Source organism: Equus asinus, chromosome 2 (assembly GCF_041296235.1).
Source record: "Equus asinus isolate D_3611 breed Donkey chromosome 2, EquAss-T2T_v2, whole genome shotgun sequence".
Lineage (NCBI taxonomy): Eukaryota > Metazoa > Chordata > Mammalia > Perissodactyla > Equidae > Equus > Equus asinus.
Genome location: NC_091791.1, coordinates 50076984 through 50089075, shown reverse-complemented (window position 1 = coordinate 50089075; position 12092 = coordinate 50076984). Strand labels below are relative to the sequence as shown.

General features: G+C 40.5%; 1 protein-coding gene across 1 annotated transcript in view; it reads left to right on the top strand.

The window, feature by feature from the left end:
• The window catches only part of CCDC6 (coiled-coil domain containing 6), a 107999-nt gene that overhangs the window by 72882 nt on the left and 23025 nt on the right, over positions 1–12092 (top strand). The window contains exon 3 of the mRNA XM_014833383.3: positions 192–320. Coding sequence (XP_014688869.1) covers positions 192–320 — 129 coding nt within the window. The remainder of the gene's footprint in view (positions 1–191; positions 321–12092) is intronic.

Sequence of the window (12092 nt, the reverse complement as noted above, 5' to 3'; positions counted from 1 at the left end):
ATTTCAGGTTATAAGTTAGAGGAACCACTGAGGAACTGGTTACTAGGCATACATTTGGGTATAGGAGCAGAAATGAGTAGTGTAACTTTTGTGATGCTGTCTCTTACTCAGTGTAACCAGCTTTTGGAGCCCTTGTTGCTATGGCTTTTGAGTGTCTTCTTCTCCACATCTGTGGTTGTTTTGTTTTCCAGTTGCAGCATGAGAAAGCCGAACTAGAACAACATCTCGAACAGGAGCAGGAATTCCAGGTGAACAAACTGATGAAGAAAATTAAAAAACTGGAGAACGATACGATTTCTAAGCAGCTTACATTAGAGCAGGTAAGAATTTATAGCGCTCTCTCTGCATTTTTTTTCCCTCATGTCATCAACTGTTCTTTCAGGCTTTAGGATGCCAGAGGAATAGAAGTGAAAAATATTTTTCAGCTTTTTTTTTCCCACAGTGGAGACTTCATTTCTGAAGTAAGCATTGACAAGTGTGCATAGCACCTGCTTGCTCTCTCACACGCTTTCTCTTTTTTTAACCACAATTAATAAAGTTTCAGGAGATATGTTGTAATGTACTGATTTATAGGCAGGAAATGTTAGGTTCCTTTTGCAAAGGGGGAAGAATATGTTTTTAACCACAGGATAGTTTCTGTGAAAGTTCCTGAGATGGTGTTGCTGTGGAACTAAAACTTTTCTTTCAAGGTTCTTCAGAACAAACAATTCGCACTTTTTTTCTTTGAATTATTAGCAGCCTTATATGTACCTTATCTTCTCCCAACTAAATTCGTTGACACAGATATGGAGTCTTGACGTGGTTGTGCATTCTGTTTCATCCACTGACTGGTTGTATCACCTTGAATTAACTTCATTAACTTTTCTGGGCCTAATTTTGCATTTGTAGAAAGTGAAGGACAAACTAAAATCAAGAATGGCAATCTTAACAAGGTACAAAAGGTGGAAAGTAATAGGGCACAATCCCCTTGTCCCTTGCCCTTGGCAGACATTGGTATTTGATCAAAGTCCTTGCTTTGGGAGTGCAGACTGGTCCTTATACTCCTCTGACACAGAGGACTGTGAACAGCTATTATCAGTCCATCCAAGTTGGTGTGTCAAGAGAAAAGTACCTGTTATCCCTGGCCTAGATACTTCCAGATGCTTTTTTCTCATTCTAGTGTCCTGAAATTTTATTATCCCTAAGATAAGTTAAGAGGCTGAGCTGATCGTAGTGCACTTTTATCTGGTTTCCATGTAAAATTCAATACATTGATTAATATCTTCCAACTCTTTGTACTTTGGATCTTGATTGCTATTTTGATGATTTGGCTAAGCTTTTCGTGCAAAGTTGTTTGATTTATGCCAACTTTAGGATCTTTCTTTGTGCCCTAGTCCATAGTGACGGGTTCCTAACTCACCCTCCGGACTGCTCTAGTTTCATCATTGTACCTGAGAAGGAAACAGTGATGGGAATGTGAGGTTTGAGAGGAAATCAGGGTTTGTTTTAAGCTAATCTAACTGATTTGTTTTTTGTGTTATTCTTGTATCTACATATATCAAAGGGAAGAATGTCACTGGATTTGCCAAGACTATGAATAATGGCCCTACAAAATTTTCTCTATCTCTTCCAAGTGAAAGAAAAAGAAGATTCTATTTCCAAGGGTTGGCTCTTTTATAAGTATCTGAGTAATCTCTTCTTACCCTTCATCTTCAGAGTTCAGGTGCCTCATCTAAATTTAGAAGAATCCCCTACCCTCCCCCCACAGTTTAAAAACATTTTGTTCTGAAGTTCACCTGTTTAATTCCCAGGATAGGCAATAGCCAGTTCTGTTCAAGTTAAAGCTTTGAAGATTCTTGCTTAAGTCCTGACACACCAAGTACTTGCTGTTGGTACTTGTTAATCAAGAGTTAACCCAAGTGACCAAGTGAAATTCTCACAGTGGTTGGTATTGTGAGAACTTCACTTGCCTTCGCGATGATGGCAGTCAATAATTTAGCAGTCTCTGTCTTGTATTTGTTCACCGGCTCCTAAGGAGGCTTTGTGACTGGGGCTGACCCCCAGGGTTTAGCTATAGCCACAAGGTGGTGGTAGTGGCCTAGCGTCAGAAAGAGAAGGGCAGTCTGATAGTACTGTCCCTGGAGAGAGGATGGATTGCTGCACTGTCTGAATTTAAGACTCTGGAGACATTAATAACTGAACCCTTTAAAGTGAGGTCCAAGACATACATTTTCTCCAACTTAATGGCTTATTGCACTTCTAGGCTTATTTCAGACCTCAACAGGAAAGAAATGGATTCCCGCAGTGGAATATGTCCATTGCAAAGCCCTATACTAGAAATAAACCTCAGATCCAATATCAAGTCCCTATTTTAATTACGGTGGAGAAACTTAACATCATCATAAACCCCCCCCCCCACCACCACCTTTGTTTTGGGTATGTCCAGGATGATTAAATGCTGGTGGTTTTACTCTCTATTTTGTTTAGCTACAAATAATTTTAGTCAGTGTTTAGGGGGAATGTTTGTTTTCTTCCTCCATAGATAGAAATCTCTTCCGTGTTTTCGTGGGTGTGATCTGATTGTCTCTTGTGGTCATCTCTTGGGATTATCATCTGTGTTGTATACTGTATGTCATCATCTATATGATGTATCCTGTACTGTAGCTTATTATGAGGAGAGTAAAGGCAGGTACTATAGTCTGCACTATGATGATATAGATGTAGTACCTCCCTTTACTCTCCTGTCTGGCAGTAAACATATTTTTTAAACTATAAGCTATTTGAAGGCAGCTATCTTTGTGTTTTGTGCGCTACTACTGCTTTGTTGGAAGAGTTTGTGCGGATTTGGACAAGTGACTGGAGAGTGATCGTATCTCGGAAGACAGAATACGAGTGAAGTGTTCGGGCCTGGGCACAGGACTTGGAAGGAAGCAGATGTGAACCTGTTTCCTCTGCTTAATATCTTAGTTCACTTTTTTTTTGGTAGCAGCTTTATTGAAATATAATTCACATACCATATAAATGACCCATTTAAAACGTACATTTCAGCGGTTTTTAGTATATTCAGAGTTGTGTAACTATGACCACAATCAACTTTAGAACATTTTCGTCACCTCAAAAAGAAACTGTACCCTTCAGCTAGCACTCAATCCCCTGGTCCCTTAAAGCAACTGCTACTCTACTTTCTGTGTCTGTATTTATGCCCACTCTGGACACTTCATATAAACAGAATCACATAGTATATGGTCTGTTGTGACTGGCTTCTTTCACTTAGCATAATCTTTTTATCCATGTTGTAGCATGTATCAGTACCTCGTTCCTTTTCCTGGCCAAATAATAATTTGTTGTCTGGATATGCCATTTTGTTTATCCACTCCTCATTTGTTGGACATTTTGGTTGTTTCAGCCTTTTGCTTATTATGAATAATGCTGCTATGAACATTTATGTACGGTTTTTTTGTGCAGACATGTGTTTTAATTTTCCTTGGGCATACACCTAGGAGTGGCATTGCTGAGTCACATGCTAACTCTGTTTACGTTTTGGAGGAAATGCCACACTGTTTTCCAAAGTGGCTGCACCATATTGATCATAGCCATCCTGGTGGATGTGAAGTCGTGTGTCATTGTCGCTCATATTTCCTTGATGGCTAAAGATGTCAAGCATCTTTCAGGTGCTTATTGGCCACTTATATATCTTCTTTGGAGAATGTCTGTTCAAGGTCTTTTTTATTGAATTGTAAGAGTTCCTTATATAGTCTAGATACAAGTACTTTATTAGATATATCCTTTGCGAATATTTTCTCCTATTCTGTGGGTGTTCTTTTCACTTTCTTGATAGTGTCCTTTGAAGCATAGATGTTTTTAATTCTGGTGAAGACCAATTTATTTTTTTCTTTTGTTGCTTATACTTTGGTGTCATATCTTAGAATTCATTGCCAAATCTAAGGTCATGAAAATTTACACGTTTTCATCTAAGAGTTTTATGCTTTGGCTCTTACATTTAGGTCTTTGATCCATTTTGAGCCAATTTTGTGTATCTAGTGTGAGATAGAGGTCTAAATTCATTCTTTCGCATGTGGCTATCCAGTTGTCCCAACCAGTTCACTTTTGAGCCTCAGTTGCCTTATCTGTAAAATGATAATAATAGCAAACTTACATGAGGTACAGCGAATGGGAGAGAGTATAAGGTGACTCACACAATGCTTCCTACATAAGTACTCAACATGAGGTAGCTGCTGCTATTAAGTTAAAAATAGTCCATATTTTGAACCTAACAGATTGAACCTGCAGAAGAGATGTTGGAAGGCCTTCTGCCAGGGATTTGTATTGGCCCTAACATGTTTGTTTTGAAGGTGTAGCTTGGGATATAAAGGTTTTTAAGAAGGCATCTGCCTATTCTCTGTAAAGTAGAACTTACCTGGGTTTGACACTGAAGCTCCTTTGACAGTGGGCCCCAATTAACTCACGTGCCCGAGGTCCTCACTCTAAGATTACGTCACCAAGGGTCAGGACTTCAGCATGGACACTTTAATTTGTCACATAACATTCATTCTTCTCTTAGACCCAGAATCTGGGATCCTTTCATTCTTTAAATAGGAAATGTTAACAGCTTGATCATCAAGGTCTCTGCGCTATAAATGGGTCTGTTGGTGTTTTACAGTATGTGAATTCGTGGCATTTTAGAGCTAAAAGGCTGTTTTAGGGAAGACTACCTTTGTCCCCAGACCCTAGTGGGAACGTGAGGCAGTGGGGAAACCATGAGGAAATCCAGGGGCAGAGGCATGACATCTAGCTCCTGGGATTTCGGACAACAGCCCCTTCTTCTCATTTCCTCTCCTTCCAGAACTTGCTGTAGAGGGTAGGGCTTGGTGCGACTTGCTGCTTGATGATAGACCAGTTTGGCCTGTAGGTGGCCCAACCTGCTCACACTGCTTCTTCACAAATAGAAACCCAGAGAGAGATCAAGAGGATTTTCTCAAGTCATGAGAAAATTTCTCAAGTCAGCTAATGAGTTCTTAATCATTTATTTTAGTTACCCTTTTGGCATTTATTTAGCATTTCTAATGCTTAACTCCAAAAGACACTTTGTTGCTATCCAGGGTGGGGTCGTCTGCCCACGGCAAAACATGCCAGTCGTCAAGGGGCAAAGTGGTAGGAGAGAAAGCCCATTTTGTTATAGCTTACTAGCACGGGGGAAGATGGCTGACTAATGTCTGAAAGAACCATCTTACAGAACAAAAACTACAGGACAGTTATATAGGGGCTGGTCTCTGGGTGGGGACAGACATCTGGTCCCAGTTCCTGATAGTCTTTTGTTTTATTGGATATGCATCAGCAACCGGAGCAACGCCCTATATCCTGATCTTTCAGTTGTCATTGATGATGGCTGCCAGCATAGGCTCTCTGTCTGGGCTCATCACATTCCTAGGGAACTCAAAAGAACAAAGCTATCAACTTACAGTAGCTAGGAGTGGCCCTAAAATCTACAGAGCATGTCTGGGTTACTTAATCAGAGGTCATTCAAAGTTACAATGTGGTTTCTTTTCTACAATATGGCGTACCTTATGTCAACCTTGTGTTGAGCTGATATCAACTTTATAAGCGGCTGTAAAAAAGCACGTTCAGAATAATGTAAAATTGTGAGGTCTTTGCAGCACTAGTAATTAGTATTAGTCTAATAAACTGAATTAGTCTAGTCAACGTGGCTTTAGTGCTCTTAGGGGCTCTTGTTAACAAACAGCGGTTGGTGCTGCCTATAAACCCTTACTTGAAGATTTTTGTTCAAATGTAGTCACTGTTAGTCTCTTATTTGTTATTCACATTTCTTAGGTGATGGTAAAAACATACAGAATTTGGAATATTCTCTGAGTGTCAAGATCTCTTGATCTGAATGTTTTCTGCCAACGAGGACTGATTTTCCTTACTTCTTTGGAGAAGGAAAACTAGCATTAAAAGGGACACATTAACTTCTTTATTAAGTGAAGTTCAATTCAGCAGATATGAGAACCTCCTGTGCACTTGGCTCAGAAGATTATCTCTATGGGAAGGAAGAAAACAGCAGCCATAAGCAGGTGGACTAAATGCTTAACCATAACAACTACTATTCATATTTTTTCTTCATCTTACCCTTCCTTCCTCTTTTTTTTGAGGAAGATTAGCCCTGAGCTAACATCTGCTGCCAGTCCTCCTCTTTTTGCTGAGGAGACTGGCCCTGAGCTAACATCCGTGCCCATCTTCCTCTATTTTATATGTGGGATGCCTACCACAGCATGGCTTGATATGAGGTGTGTGGGTCCGCACCCAGGATCCGAACTGGCGAACCCCAGGCCGCCGAAGTAGAACATGTGAACTTAACTGCCGCAGCACTGGACTGGCCCTTCTTTTGTTTTTTAACAATAGTATATTATAATTTGCTGCCTTGCTTTAAAATTTTTTTTGTAAAACATCATAACTTACATCTTCACATTTAGACAAGCTGCTTGGGGCACAGCCAGACATAATCATAGTAAACCGTGAAGTCGGCTTGAGTAGGAATTTGATTGTAGCAAATCCTTGTGGATGTTTGGGTCCCTTGAGAAGCTTGGGGACAAGCATCCTACCTACTGCTTATTGGGGAAAGGTGAGTAAAGGTCTCAGAGCCTAACTAAAAAATAAATGGGATTTTGTGCCTTGGAAGTAGTCACACTAGGGGCCATATGCGTTACCCCAAAGAAGCCTCAGCAGGCTCTTTTTTCAGTTGATCTGTTTTGTAATTCAGGAGCTGTCAGGATGTCATGAAGCCAACGGAGAGGTCCCAACTCCGACCTGTGAAAGTAACTGAGCTCTGTCAGGGACACACATAAGTCTGCAGGATATGAAAAAGAAAAAAAGAAATCCCCCAGAACTCCTTCCCTAGACCCCATTTCAATTAAGTACAAAAACTCACTGTGTTCCGTCTTGTCAGACTTTATTTTGAAGCATCAGATAACACATGTGGATCAGTTTGTACAGATGATGTTACATGATAGCAGGGAAAAAATTCAAAATGTGTTTCCTATGTAAAGAAGGAGATACCTCATCATGATCCAACAGTGCACGTTTCTGATCATGCACTGGGGGGTAAGGAGTTTGCCTGTTAAATTGAAGGATATTGGTGTACAGTAAAGGCAATAAAATCCAGAGATACTGTACCGAGACTTTCCAGTTTCTTGTAATTTTGAAATGCACAGAGTCTGTTTGTTTATCACCAGAACGAGAATTTGGTTGATGACTTAGAAAAGGTGTTCTCCTGGAATGTACATGGCAAATGAATGAATGGCTCAGTAAATCCAAAATCTCTATGTAAGGAAGTGGATGGATGTGGTAATGACTAGAAAGAAATGATTTCTTTTATTAAGGAAACTTCCGTTTTGGTTAAAGTACATCAAGAGAAGTATCCGTAATGTTATTTTCTTAAAGAAGCTTATTTTAGGTTATAGACTGGGATAGCATATTTGCAACATACACTATGATATGAGTTCTTTCCCAAGGACTTCTTCCATGTACTCTTCATGGAGCAAAAGAATACACACTCAGTACCTCGAAACCTGCTTTCCATTAATGGTAATTATTTGATAAATGAGTCTCCTAGAATTATGAACCCAGTACGCAAATTTGTATAATACTGTGCTGATGTCAAAGTGATGGAAACTTAAGTACAGAAACTGTATAAATCTGAGTAATTATATGTGTGTCTATTTCATGAAAGGCCTTCATTTCTCAACATCATTGAACAAAAGAAAATTTATTGAGCTGGTAAACTATGAAATAGTGTCATTTTCACATATTAATATTAATGGGATATTAATATTTGTCCTGAAGTCATGTCCATTTCAAAGAACAAATAGGAACCCGATTTTTGAGATGAAAAAAGTCGTAAGCATTGGTAAAGAAGGTTAACCCTGGGCTATCTGGAAAATTCTGAATCTTCCGGATAGCTAAGCCTTGACTGTCATTTATCCTCTGAGAGTTTATTGGCTCATTCTGTATTTTATATTCATAAATTAACACCATAAATTAATGGATGAACCATTAAGTTATATTAGAAAATTGTCAATTTTTAGCATTAGGTGTCTTTAAATTTTTTCTGTTATAAAAATAGTAAATGTTATGCCACAACTAGAAGGACCCACAACTGAAATATACAACTGTGTACTGGAGGGTTTTGGGGAGAAGAAGCAGGAAAAAAAAAGATTGGCAACAGTTGTTAGCTCAGGTGCCAATCTTTAAAAAAAAGAAAAAAGGAAAATGTTTATTAAAAAATTGGATAGGGGCAGGAAAAGTAAGGAAGATAAATTTTCACCAGTATTACTTTCACCCAAAGGACAGCCCTGTATATTATTTATTTTATTTTTTTTTGGAGGAAGATTAGCCCTGAGCTAACATCTGCTGCCAATCCTCCTCTTTTTGCTGAGGAAGACTGGCCCTGAGCGAACATCTGTGCCCATCTTCCTCCATTTTGTATGTGGGAAGCCTGCCACAGCATGGCTTGATAAGCTGGGATCCGAACTGGTGAACTCCAGGCCGCTGAAGCGGACTGCGCGAACTTAACTGCTGCACTGCCGGGTCTTGCTCTTCCCTGATGTACTTCCGTTGGCTCTTTCTGTGTTCAGCATTGCACGAGCCAGGGTGATGACCTAGAACTTGTTTTTAATTCTGAAACCAGCTGCAGCTTGATTAATCAAATGAGTACCTTGGGGGCTCTGTGGTCTATGAACACCTGTCTTAACTCATTTGTAACACAAATTGGCTGCTTGATTTCTTTAAAATTTTTTTCTTCCAGAAGGCAAGGGTCGGATGTCTTCCAGTCTAGGAGGAGAATTGCCAGGGCTGAGCAAAATTCCAATTTTCTGAACAGACACCAAGAGAGTCAGTGTTTAAGTTTTACTTTACTTGTCTCTGCTGCTTTGATTTGTGAAGGCTTTGCCATGGAACAAGGAGTATTGTGCATTTTTCTCAGCTCTTTTCATGTCACTTGCACGTGATATATTTTAATAGCCCCCTCATGAATCTTATTAGTCACTTCTTTCTATGTATATGTGAAACCTGGATTAGCTCAGATGTATGGGCAAAGTAGGATGGAATGAGGTAAGATCTTTTATTGTCTCTACTCTTGCGGTGGAAACAAAACTGTCTAGGCACATTTGGGCTACTATAAATAGCATATTGCAAATAGCATAGACTGGCTTATAAACAGCAGAAATTTGTTTCTCATAATTCTGGAGGCTGGAAGTCCAAGATCAGGCTGCCAGCCTGAGGAAGTTCTAAGTGAGTGCCCTCCTGTGAGTTGCAGACTGTTGACTTCTTGGTCTCCTCATATGGCGGAGAGCAGAGAGCAGCAAGCTGCAAGGTCCCTCATGACTCTTAGAAAGGACACGAATCCCATCATAGGGGTCCCGCCCTCATGACATCCATTGGATCTAATTACTTCCCAAAGGCGCCCCCTCCAAATACCATCACACTGGGGATTTAGGCTTCAGCCAAGATGAACTTTGGAAGGGAGACGAACATTCAGTCCATTGCAAAAACTGTGTTCATTTTTCTGACTTTGATTGTCATTTTTCTGAATATTATACTTTTTATTTTCCCAGGTGATTCTGATGTACCTCCAGGGTCACCAGTTTGAACATCTATAGGATTATGTAATAAATTGATAGGAAATTGGGCTGAACTGTTAATGGCCTTCAGATACTACCTAACTTGGAAGGTTTTGGGAGATTGTTATATTAATCCCTAGCACCCCCTTTTTTTTTAGGATTTGCCTGTTTCTCTTTAGAAAAAAAAATCTAGCCACTAGGAGTTTGGTTAATGTAGATCTTAGAGTACTCTGCTATTTCTTTTTTTAAACATCAGGTACACCCCTTATATCATCATCATTCTAAGTGCTTTTTACTATATGTCGTAACAAACTTTGTGTCTGTGGACAGGCTTTATTTCATGGGCGTTTCTCTCTTTATTATCTTGGATTAGTTGAAATGGGCTGCCTTCCAAAACTTATTTCTTTCTTTTTGGTGAGGAAGATTGGCCCTAAGCTAACATCTGTTGCCAGTCTTCCTCTTTTTAGCTGGAGGACGATTGTCACTGAGCTAACATCTGTGCCCATCTTCCTCTATTTTGTATGTGGGAAGCCACTACAGCGTGGCTTGATGAGCGGTGTGTGTAGGTCTGCACCTGGGATCTGAACCCTTGAGGCCCAGGCAGACAAAGCGAAGCACACGAACTTCACCACTACGCCACCCAGCTGGCTCCCCAAAATTTACTTTTTAAAGTCAGATGTTTGAGGTTCAAAATATATTTTCCCATATGATAATATGATGCTTAGACTAAAGCTTTTCAAAGTAGATTGAAAAGATCCACTAAAACCTTTCAGAATTCTCCAGTTGAGCACAATGGTTAGGCTAAAGTTCTCATCAGGCTTTTTTGCCGAGCATTCCTTTCTCCCACCTCTACCTCCACCCCAGCATCACAGTTCTCCTTAAAAGGGAAAATGCTACAGTGAGAAAGAAATGTGGTAGTGGTGGGAGCCATTTCTCTGCTTCCTCCTACCTTCTCTGCTTTTTTGGTGGTGGTCAGTACCTGCCGACTGTGAAACACAGCTAGGACGGGTTGTGAATTCAAATGAGCCAGTTATATTTTTATACACTAAGTTTATCCATTGAGGAAGTTCTTTATTTTGGGAACATAATAAGCACTCTTGGTCTGATGTTAATTAACCTGCAATGAGAAGGAGAGCTACTGAAGAGAAGTAAAGAATTTGGTAGTCCATTGAACTGACTTGATTACAGAGCAGCCTTTCACGTGAATTCTACAAATTGGCTGTATCCGTTGGTGCTGGGTGCTTGCAGGATAAGCAGTCGGGAGCTTGCGTTAGCCTGAGAATTTGATGTTCAGCAATAGATGAGTGGGTGCCTCTTGCATGAACACTGAGTAAAAAAAGGGATCAGATACTATTAAGAGGGAGGTAGGGGGAGAGTATTACAGATAGAGACCAGCATAATGAGAGCCATGCATTACTGGGCTGTTTCCATTCAAGCAAGAATTTCTGACTTACTACCCTGTAAACTTAACATACTGTCAGATTTGAGGATTGTTTGATATCAGGATGGTGCAAGCACTGAAAATCTACTTCTGTCTGAATTGGAAGAACTCGTACCTACGCTTTGGCTCTAAATATACAGGTTGTAGAATTAGGTGGGCAGGAGGTGGAGGGGCAACTCTGATAAAGAACTTAAGGGAGAATTCATCATAATTAATCGTAATCATAATCATAATAAGATTTCCTCCAACTTCTCTGCCCTTTAACGTTAGTGAGAGCTCCCCAGTGATGCTGAAAAGTTGAGATTTTTACAACTGAAGAAACCAGACAGGAAACCCTGCTCTTTCTAAGGCTGAAGATACATGGACTCCTCTAGCACTGCCAGCCTATGTAATGAAACATCCAAATCTAAGCTGCTGAGCTGGGTCTCTTGTGTTGTCTGCTTCTTAGAAATAAATTAGTAGAGCAGGTTGGTACAGCAAACCCCAGTTTCACCCCGGGAAGCCTTGGTTCACTGAAGTGGGCAGTAAATTGATAGCTGGTAGCTCTACCAGCAGGTGCCAAGAAGGAGCTGAGATTCATGGAAGTTTTCAACCCCTGTGTTTCCTGTTCTCTTGTCTGGATCCGCATACTCTCAGACTCACTAAGCTACCCTCTACTCTGCTACTCCCAAGAGTTCTTGGCAAAGGGACAGGCTCACAAACACAGCGTCATTTACCCCAATCCTACTTTCTCCTCAAGATCCTCTGTCCTTGCCGGTTGGACAGGACCCAGCTCTTTTGGCCACCATGGCGACGGATATCCATTCCTCTCCTGGCCTTGCTGCTTGGCCTGGGTCACAGCATCTCCCAGGGTAAGGGTTTGCTCAGCTGTAAAATGAAAGGATGGATTTAGATAATTTCTCTTGCTCTAAACTAGCTCAGCCTGAAGACTGCTGACATCTTGAGACTGAAAGAGAATGATAGAATGGGTGGCCTGGGAAGGGATCTCAGAAGTCGTCAAGGCCAGCCTTCTCATCTCACAGATGAGGGCGTTGCAGCTCAGGGCAGGTGAGTACCTG